General features: G+C 45.8%; 2 protein-coding genes across 3 annotated transcripts; one reads left to right on the forward strand and one right to left on the reverse strand.

Moving 5' to 3' along the window:
* Positions 1 to 4,693: 4,693 nt before the first annotated feature.
* Positions 4,694 to 10,084, forward strand: LOC135813541 (uncharacterized). Its single transcript, XM_065326633.1, has 7 exons — positions 4,694 to 5,603; positions 5,780 to 6,425; positions 6,618 to 6,862; positions 7,070 to 7,587; positions 7,767 to 7,911; positions 8,072 to 8,745; positions 8,941 to 10,084. Exons 1-7 carry the CDS (start codon positions 5,120 to 5,122, stop codon positions 9,700 to 9,702), a joined length of 3,474 nt encoding a protein of 1,157 aa, XP_065182705.1. The 5' UTR covers positions 4,694 to 5,119; the 3' UTR covers positions 9,703 to 10,084.
* Positions 10,085 to 14,392: 4,308 nt separating this feature from the next.
* LOC135815953 (uncharacterized) lies at positions 14,393 to 19,740 on the reverse strand. Of its 2 annotated transcripts, XM_065329305.1 has the most exons (7): positions 18,874 to 19,740; positions 18,052 to 18,697; positions 17,615 to 17,859; positions 16,890 to 17,407; positions 16,566 to 16,710; positions 15,732 to 16,405; positions 14,393 to 15,536 (listed from the first exon to the last, which is right to left on the reverse strand). In XM_065329305.1, exons 1-7 carry the CDS (start codon positions 19,355 to 19,357, stop codon positions 14,775 to 14,777), a joined length of 3,474 nt encoding a protein of 1,157 aa, XP_065185377.1. In that variant the 5' UTR covers positions 19,358 to 19,740; the 3' UTR covers positions 14,393 to 14,774. The 2 variants fall into 2 exon arrangements, with proteins under 2 accessions (XP_065185377.1, XP_065185378.1); XM_065329306.1 differs by lacking the exon at positions 18,874 to 19,740 and having other exon boundaries at positions 17,615 to 17,830; positions 18,052 to 18,213.
* Positions 19,741 to 20,340: the final 600 nt, after the last annotated feature.

Genomic DNA, 20,340 nt, shown 5'->3' on the forward strand with positions numbered 1-20,340 from the left:
ACACACGCGCACACACACACACACACACACACACTACCACTACTACTATTAACAGCATGACTGTCCACATGGGCAAGTGTCCCCCTATGAAAAGGGGACCAGAAAACGGAAGTTGGATTCCAACAAGGACTGCGAATGTCTGGATAGGTCTTGCTGCCAGCTGAAACGGCATTTAGTTGTTAACGCTGTGGACAGCTGACGGGCATGCGCCCACTGCATGCGACACGAATCGAAACTGCTTCTTTCACTTTCGATGTGGTGTGAACCTTGTTTTTCGCGATGCTTGAACGTTGCCATTCATAAAGCCGGAAAATGTGGAAAATGTCAAAAAGAAGATCAAACGTAGGGAAGTGCTTTGCCATGGAAATTGGTAGAGAGACTTACGTAGGAAGTTGCCCTTGCTCCCGGCTCTTACGACATGCGGATTATTATACATATTAAGAGGAAAACGTCCCCACTTTCTCTTTCTATCTCCCTTCCTCTCTATCTCTGTATCTTTCCATCCTCTTGCTATCTTTCTCTATTTTCTCTATTTGGCCCAGTATCAGCAAAAATGGACCTTAGGCGAGACCAAAATAAAATCGAGATTCCCGGGCAGGACCCATGTGAAATTGGTGCGGGCGGGCGGATTTTATTTTTTATTTCGGTTCCCATGTACATGTATATACATGACTATGTGTGCATGCCATGTTGAACTTTTTTGCAGCATTTTCCGGTAATTTGTATTCAATTTTTTTACAGACAACAGGTACGCGGTTTACAAGTTCAATTTTTCTATATTTCGGCCAACGATGGCCCTGATCTGTGCATCAGGGAGTCGTACATGCTCGGGTTTGTGTGACTCCATGTCACAGATATACTCACATGATCAGTACTGTACATGTGTGAACTGTTCCCCAAAAAAATTGGCTTTGGCTCAATTTTGGTGCGGGAAGGCCCAGGAATCTCTATTTTTTTGGTCTCGCCTTAGGGTGATTTTTTACAAAATGACTTTTCTGCTTTTGTCATCTATCAATATTGCTTTCTAGTGTTCACATGGTATCGTATTAGACGGAACAAAGCAATAAATATTGATGACACAGAAGCTTCTCAAACAAGTATAGGTACATATCAGAAAATACAACAATTTATCACAGCGTTTTCCACATCGCAATACTAGTACTATGTGTTACAAAAGACAGTGTAATACATCAGCCATCCAGTTTTTGTTGTAAAACAACTCTCGCACAACTTCTGGCATAGAGCATGGATGGCCTTGATCCCCATCACTGCAGACGGCAATGGAAACTGCTTTAAGGTGGCAGACTACCCAAAAATTCGCTGAAAAATCGAATTTGTAAATTCATATTGAGAGCTACGTCAGTTGAAAGAGCATGAATAGCTGCAAATTCTCTGAAAATTGTGTCCCGATCTGACCGGCCGTTCAAGAGTTATGGCCGAAAATGTGCTCTTGCAAGGAAAGATTTTTTTGTTGCACGCTGTCATTTGTTGGCAGCACTGTATTTGAATGTGAGCAGACCGTGCGCAACTTGTCGTATCATGGAAACACGTGAAAGTGTGCAGAAATTTGCTCCAAGTCCAAAAAATCAGGTTTTTGAGCCACATATTGGGCTGCACTTTTGCCAGCACCCTCGTGACGTTGCAGATATGTGGCTTGATTATTGTAGTTGACGTTGATTTAGTGACTTTGGCAAGTTTGAGCCGTGTCAAGAAGTCAGGTAGGATTCAGTACTAGGCAGTAGTGAAACGTGAGTGGTAGTCTTTGCCGGTTTCTGAGGGTATCCTGGATTTGGTGTGCAGCGCTGTGGAAATGGCTTGCTGTGGAGGTCCCAGCACTGGATGTTGTATCAAAGGTACGACCTCGTAGCACGTGCTAAACCTAAAGAAATTCAAAAATTGACTTGGGTCTGTGGGAGTGTGTGTGACAACGCCCACTCGTTCCGTTGTGACAGATTCCAGGGCCTCGTTGAGGGGCCCTACCCCATCACCTATGGCTGCTTCTGGACTTGTTCTAGGTTTGAGTCCCGCGCACGAACAGAATGAGCACGAAAATGTGAAAAAATTGTAAATGCATTTGTTTGGCTCCTGGGTGGCTCACACACCGTGGCACTATGCCGGAAATTTGAGTTTTTCCGGCCTGGAAAGCCTGTCAGTGAGGCGCAAGAGCTTGTAAATCATGTCCTGAGGGCCAGCATAGTGGCAGGAGTGTGTGGTCAAAATTTCACTCAAATCCATTGAGAAACACCAAAGTTACGGTCAATTGAATGCCATATGAAATTAATGGGTAGGCTGCCCCCTTAACACCATCCCAAGTCTGTTGATAAGCCGCAGAAGTCAAGAACAGGAGGGAGGGTGGCTATAACTACACCTTGAGTCCCAGTCTGTGCATCCCATAGGGAATATGACACAGGCACAACATTCTAACACCACACCGTGACTTCATCTCATGCACGATTTAGAGGTAGTCCATCATTGTTCTTCCTGCACCTCATTGAAATTTGAGCTCTGTGGGAAACTTCCAGCATGCGCATCAGTGCGCCTTGATTGCAGCACTGAGGGCAAAGAGTTCATAGCTCATTAATCACAAGTACTGTTCATCTCTTGCCCCGTCCTGGGGTTTTCATGTTCGGCCTCACGGAGTCCCGGGCGCAACATCATATCACTAGCGGCAGCGCTCTTTCGTCCATACTTGAGTTGATCCAGGACATTTCAGTGCAACTGCCTCTGTTGCCGTCGCCTCACTAGTTTCTCCTCGTTGAGTATTTTCCCCCAGCGGAGTTGTACTAAAATCAGAAGGGCCCTACGAGGATTTCCAGATGTCAGAAAGTACTTTCACCAGCAGAGATCTCCTTTGGCGAAGCGCTTAAACCAAGTTGAATTTTTTTCGTCGCTAAATAAGAATTGGGCGTCGACAAAAAAACATCTCGTGAGGACTGTCGGTGTTCTCTACCAGACGCGATGATTCCTACCTAGGAAGTCCAATGACTTCTGGCAGAGATGGACGGCAGTTGGCCATAGTGAGCCAACGCTCCTACTACACTAGTACAAGTAGGACGATCAAATGCTTTCATTGTCGCAATCAACCAATTTTTCTTTAGATGTGCACAGCAAAGCAAGAGTTTTTTTGCGGTGGCAGAAAATGACTTTTTCTGCAAAAATATTTTCACCCGAAGGTCGATTCTTGCTGATACCGGGCCATTTTTTCCCTCTCCACTGCAATTCAACACACAAACTAACTTACATTCACATTTGGGCATTGAGCTTAACGTGCCGTCTGCTTTACAGATCGCTGGAGTCCTGCTTGGGGGTGCTGTGCCCTTACTGCATGTGTAGACCAATGCTTCACCATACCTGATGTATATGTTGTTCGTAGTGGCATTAGCAAATTCCGGCACAGTGCAATTGATTACTAGACAAGTGAACACATCGACACACAAGCATTATAAAAACAGTTGGGCAAATAACACACACACACACACACACATATATACACATACTCACCCCCCCCCCCCCCCCACCCACCTTAACACCCACTACTACTATTTAGGGGTGAATCGAACATCGAATTTTGAATACCAACGAACTCTCACACTAACGAACGAACTCGAACGAACATTCTCCATTATGTAGTTCATGGATGTATTTTTTTGAAGACCACACAGACTGTCAGTACAGTCGTTCTTTGTACTTGGCTGGCCACAGTTCAGTATTGACGGTGTGATGCTAAACAAACACTGTGATCATGCATGTACACCTACATGTAAGCTAGCTATAGAGCCAGAGACCAGAATCACTGAGAAAGTGAGAATGCTCATTGACCGCATGATACACTGCGAGAACAGAAATATTTTTTCATCACGCCAGCCTGCGCTGAATCACAGGGTTTTGCAGCTAGCTTAGCTGCAAAGTCCATCACCATCGTCCGGACGAGAGTTTTCTTCTCATCGCTAGCTCAGGTCGTCAGATCAGGAGAAATGGTACTTCTTGAGGTGGGTACGAAGATTGCTCGTCGTCACTCTGTTGCGTGATAGAACCTTTTTGAAATTGAGAAAAGGACTTTGTGTTTCCCGACCACTTTATCAAATTCCGCTCCAACTCCGGACCGCGATGAAAGGCTCGAAAGTTTTGACATCATTGCAACGAGTGAACGTTTGATTTCAGGAACAGATGTCACAAGCGACTCGACTCCTTTCACTACGAGTACAAATCAATCTCAAACGGACACACAGAAATATTTCAGGAAAATTTGTTCCGACGCGACAACTCCTTCAACTTGCTTCAAGTGATCAGCAAGGCAGACGCAGTGGATCAGCGTGATCTCCCAACCTCCGCGGCTCCTTCGTGATCTAGTCACAAGCGATCTTTATGCTTGCTTGCTGTGTTCGTTTATCAATCTTGCGAGTTCGTTCGTTCGTTTTCAAATTTTTCAAACGAATATTCAAACTTTCGTTCGTTCATTTCACCCCTACGTACTATTAGCAGCATGACTGCTCAGATGGGCAAGGGGACCAGAAAACGGGAGTTGGATTCCAACAAGTATTGCGAATGTCTGGATAGGTCTTGCTGCCAGCTGAAACAGCATTTAGCGGTTAACACTGTGGGCAGCTGAGAGGCATGCGCGCACTGCATGCAATACGAATCGAAATCGCTTCAACCACTTTCGATGTGGTGCGGAGTAGTTAGTGCGGGGCAGGTTCTGGTGCACTTTTTGACCTTTGACCTTTGGGCCAAATAAGGCACACTGTGTCGGTCGTGCTTGGTCTGGCCCCGGGACTCCCCCAGGGTTTGACCTTTGACCTTTAGGTTAAATAAGGCACACTGTGTCGGGCGCGCTTGGTCTGGCCCCGGGACTCCCCCAGGGTTTGACCTTTGGCCCTGCCATGCCATAAATGTCATCATGTTCTTTTCCGTGGCGTTTATTGCACCAGGGAGTAGTAAAATACGTACTACTCCCTGATTTGCACATCGTAGATGTGCAGTGAATGACATATTGCGCATGCGCGCATAAGTACGCGGAGCGTGCGACCTTTAGTGGTTTTGCGGAAAAGACGCAGTGCAACACAAGGTGTACTAGTACACGTGCCACTATACTAATGTGTGATAGCCGACCTCATATACGATGTACGGGGAGATTTTTCCTCAGTATGTTGTAGGCAGTGCTGGAGGTGACGTGACGATGGCGGAGCCAAGTGCAAAACGATCCAGGCAGCCCAGACAGCCCACCTCGAGTGCCGTGCGTGGTTTTTTGAAAAAGTTTTCTTTGCCAGGTTCAGGCACTGATCCTCTCGTCTTTTTCAGCAGCCATCATGACGAGCTCCGACAGGTTCTGCTCGAGGAGCTTCAGTCTCACCCTTTCAAGGTGGTTTTAGTTTTGAGGGTGGAGATGACACGAGAGTCGGCCACGGGTAGTACGTCTGCCGTCCCGTTTTTTAGAAGTAGACCGGCTCGGATCCTCAGCGAAGGGGACATTGATGGTGCAGTCAAGACGATGGTGGCGAGGATCACTGGTCTTATTGATAAGTGGATGCAGAACGGATCCAACTGGACCGTTTCTCGAGTGAGACAGCTGGATGTGTCGACAGCAAAGTACACTCCTCTTCGAGGTGAGTTTCTGTTCATCCGGCAATGTTTGTTCGAAGCCTGTCGAATTTCTTGTGGAAAGTTGTAGATGTATGTTTTGTACCAGATGTACAGTTTTTCGTGATTGTCGCGAGGGTGTAGTTGTGATGTGGTGTTACTCTGAGCAAAGCCTTCGGTGTATTTTTGTGGTGTTCTGTAGGTGGTGCAGCTGCTATCCCGCCGAAATTAGAAAAAAAGAAGGCCATCATTAACGTAAAGAACAACGATGACAGGTGTTTGATGTGGGCGTTGTTGTCAGCGCTGCACCCCGTCGAACAGAATGCTGAGCGTGCATCCAAGTACACCCAGTATCTTGAGGAGCTGCGGTTCGACGGTGTAATGTTCCCTGCAACGCTCCGTGATGTATCCAAAGTGGAGATACAGAATGGTCTTGCAATCAATGTGTTTGGGTACGAGGGGAATCTGTACCCACTCTATCTCAGCGAGCGACAGGAGACTCCCATCAACCTCCTTCTTCATGACAACCACTTCACATGGATAAAAAACTTCAGTCGTGCATGCGAGAATAAGAACAGACATGCCACACACTATTGCTTCCGATGCCTCTCCGCACACAAAACAGCAGACTCCCTGCAGCATCACAGCGAGAGATGTCAGGTGATGAAGCCTGTGCCAGTAGTCATGCCCACAGCAAAGGACAGCATCCTCAAATATACAAATTTGAAGCACAGGATGGTAGCTCCATATATCATTTACGCTGATACGGAGGCCATCATGGAGCCGATGGAGGAACAGCATGGCAGCAGCACTGTACGCACAGCCCGTCATGTACCATGCAGCATCAGGTATGTTTTGTTGTTGGTGTTGTTTTTGACTAATGTTTGCTGTACTCATGCCTGCACAGTGCTTCCTGTTATTCCTTCTTGTCTTGTTCTCCCCTAATTGTGTTCGTGTTGTAGTATGTGCATTTTGTGTGATTCCATTTTTTCAAAAAAATCACTCATTCTTACTTTCCTTCTTCTTTTATGCTCTTGTAGATATGCTGCCATCCGATCCAACGGTGAAGTCCGTGGCGAGTTTGACGACTGCAGTGAGAATGCCATTCACAACTTTTTCGACAGTCTCAAAGAGTTGGAAGGCAGTATCCAGGAGGATTTGGCTGATATCAAGCCAATTCACCTGACGGCAGAACTGGAGCTTGAGTTTCAGAACGCAGTCAACTGCTGGATATGTGATGAAGTACTTGGAGAAGATCGTGTTCGTGATCATGATCATCTCACTGGTAAGTATTATAATTTTTTGTTTATTTTTGTTGTTTTGCAGTTGTGTGTAGATATGCGCATGATGTGTATAGTGCATTTTCATGTCTTTGTAGCTGTTTGCATCTGTGTGTTATCATGGTGTATTGAATTGTATTGTCTGTGGTATCACCTTCACTGTAGATGTTTACTATGTTTGTGTATTCCCCTCTTTCTGAATATCTGCACAGGCAACTACCGTGGTGCTGCACACTACCAGTGTAATATTCAGCTAAGTATCTACCCAGATCGCCAGATCATTCCGGTTGTGTTTCACAACCTGAAAGGGTACGATGCTCACCACCTCATCGCCCACATTGGTATGACCGAGGTTGAAGAGGTGGAGTACGAGGACTCTAACCAGCGTAAGCGGATTAAGAAGGTTGGTGAGATCAGTGTCATCGCCAACAACATGGAGAAATATATTTCATTCAAGTGGCGTCAGTACCGCTTCATCGACTCCATGGCCTTCTTGAACTCCTCTCTTGACTCGTTGGTGAGCAACACCCCGGAAGATGCGCTCAAGCTTACTCGTACATTGGCCCATCATGACCTTCTCCTGCGTAAGGGTGTCTACCCCTACGAGTACATGGACTCCTTTGCTCGGTTTGATGAGACACAGCTGCCACCTAAATCAGCATTTGAGTCTAGTTTGACTGGAGAAGGTATCAGTGATGCCGACTATGCCCATGCTCAGAACGTATGGCAGGTAAGCAGCTTGTGCCTTCTGTATTGTGCTCTACTTATGACTTTGAATGCTTTTGTGATGTGCTCTACTCATTTTTTTTTGTACTCATTGCTCTCTATCTGTGGATGCTTGTGTGCATGTGTGTATGGATGCTTGCGTGTGTGTGTGTGTGCGTTGTTTTTTTGTTTTTCGTTTTGCAGACATTTGAGTGCAGTACAATGGAGGCCTATCATGACCTCTATTTGCAAACAGATGTCTATCTTCTAGCAGATGTCTTTGAGCATTTCCGCAAGACGGCATACAAGACGTATGGGTTGGATCCAGCCCATTACCTTACTCTCCCAGGTATGTTCATCAGTCTTTGTTGTTGTCCAATGTATTCTCTCCTTTAGATGGTGTTCTCTGTTAGTATTCTTGTGCTTTCTTGTCGGTGTATTTATATACTTTTTGCATGGTGTATTGACTTTCGTGTTTGTGTTCTGGTGTGTTGTATGGTGTTATGTAGGATATGCATGGGATGCTCTACTACGGTTCACCCAGATTGAACTGCAGCTGCTCACGGATGTAGACATGCATCTGTTTGTCGAAGCCGGTCTACGTGGGGGCATCTCAATGGCGTCGCAGCGGTACGGCAAGGCCAACAACCCAACGATGGATCAGTACAATTCTGCCGAGCCCACATCATACCTGCTATACCTTGACGCCAACAACCTGTATGGCTGGGCTATGTGCCAGAGTATGCCGACATCCGAGTTTGCCTGGTGTGACAAGAACCTGTCCGAGATACTGGCACACCCTGTAGATTCGAGCACTGGGTTCATTGTGGAGTGTGATCTTGAGGTACCCTCTTCGCTGCACCACTACTTCAATGATTATCCACTCGCACCGGAAGTGATGAGAACATTCTCAGATAAGCTATCACCATACCAACAAGCACTTGTGGAGGAGCTCAAAGTGTCAGCCGTAGATGGAGTCAAGTTGACACCCAGTCTCCTACCCAAGTCCAAATATGTGTTACACTACCGTACACTGCAGCTGTATTCGCGTCTGGGCATGGTGGTGACCGCTGTTCACAAGGTGTTGGGATTTCAGCAGAGTGCCTGGATGGCTCCCTACATCAATCTGAACACTGCACTTCGCACGAGGGCTACAACCGACTTTGAGAAGAGCTTTTACAAGGTAAATGCAACCGTTGTGTGCAGTCTTGTATGTTGTTGTTGGTTGTTGTTGTTGTTGTTGTTGTTTTTGTTGTTGTTTTTGTCGCATGTATGGTGCAAGTGTGACGTGGAGTATGCTAATTGAAAAATATGCTGATGTGAAGGAATGGCATGATATGATTCTCATGTGTCATGTTTGCCTGTTTGTGTGCTGCAGCTGATGAACAACTCAGTCTTTGGCAAGACGATGGAGAACGTTCGTAATCGAATACGCATCGATCTCTTGCGAGAAGAAAGTGAGGAGCAGGTACTGAGGGCAGTGAGCAAGCCTACATATGTGCGGCACGACATTTTCCCGAACGGGCTTGTCGGAATAGAAAAGCAGCACACTGAGATCAAGCTCAACAAGCCGGTCTATGTGGGTATGTCGATACTAGACCTGTCAAAGGTGCACATGTACTCCTTCTACTACGATGTGCTGAAGGAGCAGTACGGTAGCAGAATCCGGCTGTTGTACACCGACACCGACTCTGTTATTGTGCACATAACCACCGGTGATGTTTATGCAGAGATGGATCTGTCTCTGTATGACACCAGCAACTTTCCCACTGACCATCCTCAGTACACTTCTGTCAATAAGAAAGTGGTTGGCAAATTCAAAGATGAGCTTGGTGGGAAATCCATGGTGGAGTTTGTAGGTCTAAGATCGAAGATGTACTCCTACATCGGGCAGGAATCGGCCAAACGGGCCAAGGGTGTGCGGAAGGCAGTCCTGGCAAATACCATCACCCACGAGGACTATGTAGATGCACTGCTCAGTCATCGTGTGTCTTCCAGGCCTATGACGGGTCTCCGATCACATAGCCACGCAGTGTATGAGGAGGTAACCACCAAGGTGGCATTGTCTCCATTCGACTGCAAGCGGTACATACTGGATGATGGCATGGCCACACTTGCATATGGTCACAAGGACATTTAATGGACAGGACCCCACATTGAACATGTTTCATCATTTTCATACAAAACTCCCCGCCGTTCTTCTGTCATTAATTCCTCCTATCTTGGCGTGTGGGGCCGGTTCCAACAATATACATTTTTGTTAAATATTTCAGGCTTGTGCCTCAATCATATTGCAGGATATAGTGCATCGTGCGGTATAATAATCTTCATCGTATCATCAAATATTACCCTACACACTTTGGTTTGCAGTGTGTGCACAGCATAGTCCATATATCATCAAATTGATCAAGTTCAGTAACTGCGGGCATATATTTCCCTAGCTTGAGAAAATGCTTATATACTTGCGTAAATTTATGCTCACAATGATGACATTAAAATAAGATTAACTCTGCCACACATTATATTACCAGACACTGGTGTTGTTGTTGTCGTCATCGTTGTTGTTGTTGTTGTTGTTGGCTGTTGTCGGTTGTTGATGGTTGTTGTTGGTTGTTGTTGTTGGTTGTTGTTGTTGGTTGTTGTTGTTGGTTGTTGCTGTTGGTTGTTGTTGTTGGTTGTTGTTGTTGGTTGTTGTTGTTGGTTGTTGTTGGTTGTTGTTTGTTGTTGTTATTGTTGGTTGTTGTTGTTGGTTGTTGTTGTTGGTTGTTGTTGTTGGTTGTTGTTGGTTGTTGTTGGTTGTTATTGGTTGTTGTTGTTTGTTGTTGGTTGTTGTTGGTTGTTGTTGGTTGTTGTTGTTGGTTGTTGTTTGTTGTTGGTTGTTGTTGGTTGTTGTTGTTGGTTGTTGTTGGTTGTTGTCGGTTGTTGTTGGTTGTTGTTGGCTGTTGTTGTTGGTTGTTGTTGTTGGTTGCTGTTGTTGGTTGCTGTTGTTGGTTGTTGTTGGTTGTTGTTAGTTGTTGTTGTTTGTTGTTAGTTGTTGTTAGTTGTTGTTGTTTGTTGTTGGTTGTTGTTGGTTGTTGTTGTTGGTTGTTGTTGGTTGTTGGTTGTTGTTGGTTGTTGTTGGTTGTTGTTGGTTGTTGTTGTTGGTTGTTGTCGGTTGTTGTCGGTTGTTGTTGGTTGTTGTTGTCGGTTGTTGTCGGTTGTTGTTGGTTGTTGTTGTTGGCTGTTGTTGCTGGTTGTTGTTGTTGGTTGTTGTTGTTGGTTGCTGTTGTTGGTTGCTGTTGTTGGTTGTTGTCGGTTGTTGTTGGTTGTTGTTGGTTGTTGTTGTTTGTTGTTGGTTGTTGTTGGTTGTTGGTTGTTGTTGGTTGTTGTTGTTTGTTGTCCCATGGGACAATGAAACTACAAAGGAAAGTGGCTACTGACGAGGCACCTGTGACCACGCCAATGCCTGAAACTGATGAAGCTGAGGAACGGAGGATCCTTGAGTTGGCCCTTAGCCGACTTGAGCGTGATTAACAGCAGTGTTTACACTCCTCAGCAAATCCCATCAAATCGGAGCACATGTTGACGGGACCTTAGAGTTGGCACTGCTCAGTAATGGCAAAATATTTTAAATGGCCGCCAAGACCTTTCTCAATAGGCGGAAGAGTCACCTGTATGCAATACGTTGTATATGTCATGTGTGTGTATTGTATATGCATTGGGCTCGAGTAACTCAACAGCATTCGCTCAGTAACACTCAACACTTCCACCATCAAATGGGAATACACGTGTTGAAGCAAGCTTAGAATGAGCGTTACTTGGTAATAACAGAATGAACCCGATGACCTACATGTACGTAAACAGGTGGCTAAATCACTGGTACACAAACGCATTCGGCATGAGATAAGCATTTACTCACTCATCAACTGTAATATGTTCCATGCGGTCGCCAGGTGTGTGTCTCTGCTAGGTAAATGGACGGGATAAGGTATTATGTTCAGTTCATGTTCGAGTCCGTTGTAGTTTTGACAGAGATCGAGATGTCACGCTGGTTGCTGAATTTGATGACGGCAACTCAAACCAATAGTGGTCAGGAAGTTGGTCCACGAGCTGCTGTTGTCCAACGGAACGGTGATAGTGACGAAGATGAAGCAGAAGAAAGTGTTAAATTTGTTCTCAGGAAGAGGAAGAGAGTGACGACATCACCCTTGCTCCTACCTGTCATGTTGAATCCAGGATTTCTGGGTTTTGTAGGATCGTTGCCACGCTGGTGCTGGTGCCGTCAACGGCACCAGCACAGCCAGGTAGGTGGCACAGAGATTTAAAGCCGGAGACGACGTCAGCTACATTGAGCTGGTCTTGGGGAAAGACAATGAACTTAGGGGCAAGTTGCCGGGATGCAGATACACACGCTTGCACGATGTTGTGGACTGTAGAAGTACCAATGCGATGCTCTTTTGCCAACTGCTGGAATTCCTCGGCATGAGCCATCCATTGGAGGAATATTGCAAGACGTTTTTTCCCAGAGATCACTTGCGCAAGTGCGTCGTCTGACAATCAATGGTATCTTTGACCAAATCGTGCACAGCAAGAAATGTGCATTTGGTCACTCGAAACTTTTCGATGAACCTCTCATCTTCGACACCTTGGAAGTCTTGTCCAAGTCTACTCCATGTCCCCAAGATCTCTTTTTCCCAAACACCATCATCGTCGCCATCAGCATGAGCCGACGGCGACGACGATGGTGTTTGGGAAAAAGAGATCTTGGGGACATGGAGTAGACTTGGACAAGACTTCCAAGGTGTCGAAGATGAGAGGTTCATCGAAAAGTTTCGAGTGACCAAATGCACATTTCTTGCTGTGCACGATTTGGTCAAAGATACCATTGATTGTCAGACGACGCACTTGCGCAAGTGATCTCTGGGAAAAAACGTCTTGCAATATTCCTCCAATGGATGGCTCATGCCGAGGAATTCCAGCAGTTGGCAAAAGAGCATCGCATTGGTACTTCTACAGTCCACAACATCGTGCAAGCGTGTGTATCTGCATCCCGGCAACTTGCCCCTAAGTTCATTGTCTTTCCCCAAGACCAGCTCAATGTAGCTGACGTCGTCTCCGGCTTTAAATCTCTGTGCCACCTACCTGGCTGTGCTGGTGCCGTTGACGGCACCAGCACCAGCGTGGCAACGATCCTACAAAACCCAGAAATCCTGGATTCAACATGACAGGTAGGAGCAAGGGTGATGTCGTCACTCTCTTCCTCTTCCTGAGAACAAATTTAACACTTTCTTCTGCTTCATCTTCGTCACTATCACCGTTCCGTTGGACAACAGCAGCTCGTGGACCAACTTCCTGACCACTATTGGTTTGAGTTGCCGTCATCAAATTCAGCAACCAGCGTGACATCTCGATCTCTGTCAAAACTACAACGGACTCGAACATGAACTGAACATAATACCTTATCCCGTCCATTTACCTAGCAGAGACACACACCTGGCGACCGCATGGAACATATTACAGTTGATGAGTGAGTAAATGCTTATCTCATGCCGAATGCGTTTGTGTACCAGTGATTTAGCCACCTGTTTACGTACATGTAGGTCATCGGGTTCATTCTGTTATTACCAAGTAACGCTCATTCTAAGCTTGCTTCAACACGTGTATTCCCATTTGATGGTGGAAGTGTTGAGTGTTACTGAGCGAATGCTGTTGAGTTACTCGAGCCCAATGCATATACAATACACACACATGACATATACAACGTATTGCATACAGGTGACTCTTCCGCCTATTGAGAAAGGTCTTGGCGGCCATTTAAAATATTTTGCCATTACTGAGCAGTGCCAACTCTAAGGTCCCGTCAACATGTGCTCCGATTTGATGGGATTTGCTGAGGAGTGTAAACACTGCTGTTAATCACGCTCAAGTCGGCTAAGGGCCAACTCAAGGATCCTCCGTTCCTCAGCTTCATCAGTTTCAGGCATTGGCGTGGTCACAGGTGCCTCGTCAGTAGCCACTTTCCTTTGTAGTTTCATTGTCCCATGGGACAACAAACAACAACAACCAACAACAACCAACAACCAACAACAACCAACAACAAACAACAACAACCAACAACAACCAACAACAACCGACAACAACCAACAACAGCAACCAACAACAGCAACCAACAACAACAACCAACAACAACAACCAGCAACAACAGCCAACAACAACAACCAACAACAACCGACAACAACCGACAACAACAACCAACAACAACCGACAACAACCGACAACAACCAACAACAACAACCAACAACAACCAACAACAACCAACAACAACCAACAACCAACAACAACCAACAACAACAACCAACAACAACCAACAACAAACAACAACAACTAACAACAACTAACAACAAACAACAACAACTAACAACAACCAACAACAACCAACAACAGCAACCAACAACAGCAACCAACAACAACAACCAACAACAACAGCCAACAACAACCAACAACAACCGACAACAACCAACAACAACCAACAACAACAACCAACAACAACCAACAACAAACAACAACCAACAACAACAACCAACAACAACCAACAACAACCAACAACAAACAACAACAACCAATAACAACCAACAACAACCAACAACAACCAACAACAACAACCAACAACAACAACCAACAACAACAACCAACAATAACAACAACAAACAACAACCAACAACAACCAACAACAACAACCAACAACAACAACCAACAACAACAACCAACAACAACCATCAACAACCGACAACAGCCAACAACAACAACAACAACAACGATGACGACAACAACAACACCAGTGTCTGGTAATATAATGTGTGGCAGAGTTAATCTTATTTTAATGTCATCATTGTGAGCATAAATTTACGCAAGTATATAAGCATTTTCTCAAGCTAGGGAAATATATGCCCGCAGTTACTGAACTTGATCAATTTGATGATATATGGACTATGCTGTGCACACACTGCAAACCAAAGTGTGTAGGGTAATATTTGATGATACGATGAAGATTATTATACCGCACGATGCACTATATCCTGCAATATGATTGAGGCACAAGCCTGAAATATTTAACAAAAATGTATATTGTTGGAACCGGCCCCACACGCCAAGATAGGAGGAATTAATGACAGAAGAACGGCGGGGAGTTTTGTATGAAAATGATGAAACATGTTCAATGTGGGGTCCTGTCCATTAAATGTCCTTGTGACCATATGCAAGTGTGGCCATGCCATCATCCAGTATGTACCGCTTGCAGTCGAATGGAGACAATGCCACCTTGGTGGTTACCTCCTCATACACTGCGTGGCTATGTGATCGGAGACCCGTCATAGGCCTGGAAGACACACGATGACTGAGCAGTGCATCTACATAGTCCTCGTGGGTGATGGTATTTGCCAGGACTGCCTTCCGCACACCCTTGGCCCGTTTGGCCGATTCCTGCCCGATGTAGGAGTACATCTTCGATCTTAGACCTACAAACTCCACCATGGATTTCCCACCAAGCTCATCTTTGAATTTGCCAACCACTTTCTTATTGACAGAAGTGTACTGAGGATGGTCAGTGGGAAAGTTGCTGGTGTCATACAGAGACAGATCCATCTCTGCATAAACATCACCGGTGGTTATGTGCACAATAACAGAGTCGGTGTCGGTGTACAACAGCCGGATTCTGCTACCGTACTGCTCCTTCAGCACATCGTAGTAGAAGGAGTACATGTGCACCTTTGACAGGTCTAGTATCGACATACCCACATAGACCGGCTTGTTGAGCTTGATCTCAGTGTGCTGCTTTTCTATTCCGACAAGCCCGTTCGGGAAAATGTCGTGCCGCACATATGTAGGCTTGCTCACTGCCCTCAGTACCTGCTCCTCACTTTCTTCTCGCAAGAGATCGATGCGTATTCGATTACGAACGTTCTCCATCGTCTTGCCAAAGACTGAGTTGTTCATCAGCTGCAGCACACAAACAGGCAAACATGACACATGAGAATCATATCATGCCATTCCTTCACATCAGCATATTTTTCAATTAGCATACTCCACGTCACACTTGCACCATACATGCGACAAAAACAACAACAAAAACAACAACAACAACAACAACAACCAACAACAACATACAAGACTGCACACAACGGTTGCATTTACCTTGTAAAAGCTCTTCTCAAAGTCGGTTGTAGCCCTCGTGCGAAGTGCAGTGTTCAGATTGATGTAGGGAGCCATCCAGGCACTCTGCTGAAATCCCAACACCTTGTGAACAGCGGTCACCACCATGCCCAGACGCGAATACAGCTGCAGTGTACGGTAGTGTAACACATATTTGGACTTGGGTAGGAGACTGGGTGTCAACTTGACTCCATCTACGGCTGACACTTTGAGCTCCTCCACAAGTGCTTGTTGGTATGGTGATAGCTTATCTGAGAATGTTCTCATCACTTCCGGTGCGAGTGGATAATCATTGAAGTAGTGGTGCAGCGAAGAGGGTACCTCAAGATCACACTCCACAATGAACCCAGTGCTCGAATCTACAGGGTGTGCCAGTATCTCGGACAGGTTCTTGTCACACCAGGCAAACTCGGATGTCGGCATACTCTGGCACATAGCCCAGCCATACAGGTTGTTGGCGTCAAGGTATAGCAGGTATGATGTGGGCTCGGCAGAATTGTACTGATCCATCGTTGGGTTGTTGGCCTTGCCGTACCGCTGCGACGCCATTGAGATGCCCCCACGTAGACCGGCTTCGACAAACAGATGCATGTCTACATCCGTGAGCAGCTGCAGTTCAATCTGGGTGAACCGTAGTAGAGCATCCCATGCATATCCTACATAACACCATACAACACACCAGAACACAAACACGAAAGTCAATACACCATGCAAAAAGTATATAAATACACCGACAAGAAAGCACAAGAATACTAACAGAGAACACCATCTAAAGGAGAGAATACATTGGACAACAACAAAGACTGATGAACATACCTGGGAGAGTAAGGTAATGGGCTGGATCCAACCCATACGTCTTGTATGCCGTCTTGCGGAAATGCTCAAAGACATCTGCTAGAAGATAGACATCTGTTTGCAAATAGAGGTCATGATAGGCCTCCATTGTACTGCACTCAAATGTCTGCAAAACGAAAAACAAAAAAACAACGCACACACACACACACGCAAGCATCCATACACACATGCACACAAGCATCCACAGATAGAGAGCAATGAGTACAAAAAAAAATGAGTAGAGCACATCACAAAAGCATTCAAAGTCATAAGTAGAGCACAATACAGAAGGCACAAGCTGCTTACCTGCCATACGTTCTGAGCATGGGCATAGTCGGCATCACTGATACCTTCTCCAGTCAAACTAGACTCAAATGCTGATTTAGGTGGCAGCTGTGTCTCATCAAACCGAGCAAAGGAGTCCATGTACTCGTAGGGGTAGACACCCTTACGCAGGAGAAGGTCATGATGGGCCAATGTACGAGTAAGCTTGAGCGCATCTTCCGGGGTGTTGCTCACCAACGAGTCAAGAGAGGAGTTCAAGAAGGCCATGGAGTCGATGAAGCGGTACTGACGCCACTTGAATGAAATATATTTCTCCATGTTGTTGGCGATGACACTGATCTCACCAACCTTCTTAATCCGCTTACGCTGGTTAGAGTCCTCGTACTCCACCTCTTCAACCTCGGTCATACCAATGTGGGCGATGAGGTGGTGAGCATCGTACCCTTTCAGGTTGTGAAACACAACCGGAATGATCTGGCGATCTGGGTAGATACTTAGCTGAATATTACACTGGTAGTGTGCAGCACCACGGTAGTTGCCTGTGCAGATATTCAGAAAGAGGGGAATACACAAACATAGTAAACATCTACAGTGAAGGTGATACCACAGACAATACAATTCAATACACCATGATAACACACAGATGCAAACAGCTACAAAGACATGAAAATGCACTATACACATCATGCGCATATCTACACACAACTGCAAAACAACAAAAATAAACAAAAAATTATAATACTTACCAGTGAGATGATCATGATCACGAACACGATCTTCTCCAAGTACTTCATCACATATCCAGCAGTTGACTGCGTTCTGAAACTCAAGCTCCAGTTCTGCCGTCATGTGAATTGGCTTGATATCAGCCAAATCCTCCTGGATACTGCCTTCCAACTCTTTGAGACTGTCGAAAAAGTTGTGAATGGCATTCTCACTGCAGTCGTCAAACTCGCCACGGACTTCACCGTTGGATCGGATGGCAGCATATCTACAAGAGCATAAAAGAAGAAGGAAAGTAAGAATGAGTGATTTTTTTGAAAAAATGGAATCACACAAAATGCACATACTACAACACGAACACAATTAGGGGAGAACAAGACAAGAAGGAATAACAGGAAGCACTGTGCAGGCATGAGTACAGCAAACATTAGTCAAAAACAACACCAACAACAAAACATACCTGATGCTGCATGGTACATGACGGGCTGTGCGTACAGTGCTGCTGCCATGCTGTTCCTCCATCGGCTCCATGATGGCCTCCGTATCAGCGTAAATGATATATGGAGCTACCATCCTGTGCTTCAAATTTGTATATTTGAGGATGCTGTCCTTTGCTGTGGGCATGACTACTGGCACAGGCTTCATCACCTGACATCTCTCGCTGTGATGCTGCAGGGAGTCTGCTGTTTTGTGTGCGGAGAGGCATCGGAAGCAATAGTGTGTGGCATGTCTGTTCTTATTCTCGCATGCACGACTGAAGTTTTTTATCCATGTGAAGTGGTTGTCATGAAGAAGGAGGTTGATGGGAGTCTCCTGTCGCTCGCTGAGATAGAGTGGGTACAGATTCCCCTCGTACCCAAACACATTGATTGCAAGACCATTCTGTATCTCCACTTTGGATACATCACGGAGCGTTGCAGGGAACATTACACCGTCGAACCGCAGCTCCTCAAGATACTGGGTGTACTTGGATGCACGCTCAGCATTCTGTTCGACGGGGTGCAGCGCTGACAACAACGCCCACATCAAACACCTGTCATCGTTGTTCTTTACGTTAATGATGGCCTTCTTTTTTTCTAATTTCGGCGGGATAGCAGCTGCACCACCTACAGAACACCACAAAAATACACCGAAGGCTTTGCTCAGAGTAACACCACATCACAACTACACCCTCGCGACAATCACGAAAAACTGTACATCTGGTACAAAACATACATCTACAACTTTCCACAAGAAATTCGACAGGCTTCGAACAAACATTGCCGGATGAACAGAAACTCACCTCGAAGAGGAGTGTACTTTGCTGTCGACACATCCAGCTGTCTCACTCGAGAAACGGTCCAGTTGGATCCGTTCTGCATCCACTTATCAATAAGACCAGTGATCCTCGCCACCATCGTCTTGACTGCACCATCAATGTCCCCTTCGCTGAGGATCCGAGCCGGTCTACTTCTAAAAAACGGGACGGCAGACGTACTACCCGTGGCCGACTCTCGTGTCATCTCCACCCTCAAAACTAAAACCACCTTGAAAGGGTGAGACTGAAGCTCCTCGAGCAGAACCTGTCGGAGCTCGTCATGATGGCTGCTGAAAAAGACGAGAGGATCAGTGCCTGAACCTGGCAAAGAAAACTTTTTCAAAAAACCACGCACGGCACTCGAGGTGGGCTGTCTGGGCTGCCTGGATCGTTTTGCACTTGGCTCCGCCATCGTCACGTCACCTCCAGCACTGCCTACAACATACTGAGGAAAAATCTCCCCGTACATCGTATATGAGGTCGGCTATCACACATTAGTATAGTGGCACGTGTACTAGTACACCTTGTGTTGCACTGCGTCTTTTCCGCAAAACCACTAAAGGTCGCACGCTCCGCGTACTTATGCGCGCATGCGCAATATGTCATTCACTGCACATCTACGATGTGCAAATCAGGGAGTAGTACGTATTTTACTACTCCCTGGTGCAATAAACGCCACGGAAAAGAACATGATGACATTTATGGCATGGCAGGGCCAAAGGTCAAACCCTGGGGGAGTCCCGGGGCCAGACCAAGCGCGCCCGACACAGTGTGCCTTATTTAACCTAAAGGTCAAAGGTCAAACCCTGGGGGAGTCCCGGGGCCAGACCAAGCACGACCGACACAGTGTGCCTTATTTGGCCCAAAGGTCAAAGGTCAAAAAGTGCACCAGAACCTGCCCCGCACTAACTACTGTGCGGACCTTGTGTTTCGTGATGCTTGAACATTGCCATTGATAAAGCCGGAAAATGCGAAAAAAAATTCAAAACGAAGATCCAACGTAGGAAAGTCCTTTACCACGGAAATTGGTAGAAAGATTTACGTAGGAAGTTGCCCTTGCTCCCGGCTCTTACGACATGTGGATTATTATACGTATTTATTAAGAGGAAAACGTCCCCACTTTCTCCTTCTAGCTCTCTTTCTCTTTATAACTTTATCTTTCCACCTTCTTGCTATCTTTCTCTATTTCTCCCTCTCCACTGCAATTCAACACACAAACTAACATACATTCACATTTGGGCATTGCACTAAAAGTGCCGTCTGCTTCACAGATTGCTTGAGTCTCGCTTGGTGGTGCTGTGGCCTTACTGCATGTGTAGACCAGTGCTTCACCATACATGATCTATGTGTTGTTCGTAGTGCCGTTAGCAATTTCCGGCACAGTGCAATTGTGTACTGGAGAAGTAAACACATCGACACAGAATCATTATAAAAACAGTTTAATTAACACAC

The sequence above is a fragment of the Sycon ciliatum genome, chromosome 4, assembly GCF_964019385.1.
Source record: "Sycon ciliatum chromosome 4, ocSycCili1.1, whole genome shotgun sequence".
Classification (NCBI taxonomy): domain Eukaryota; kingdom Metazoa; phylum Porifera; class Calcarea; order Leucosolenida; family Sycettidae; genus Sycon; species Sycon ciliatum.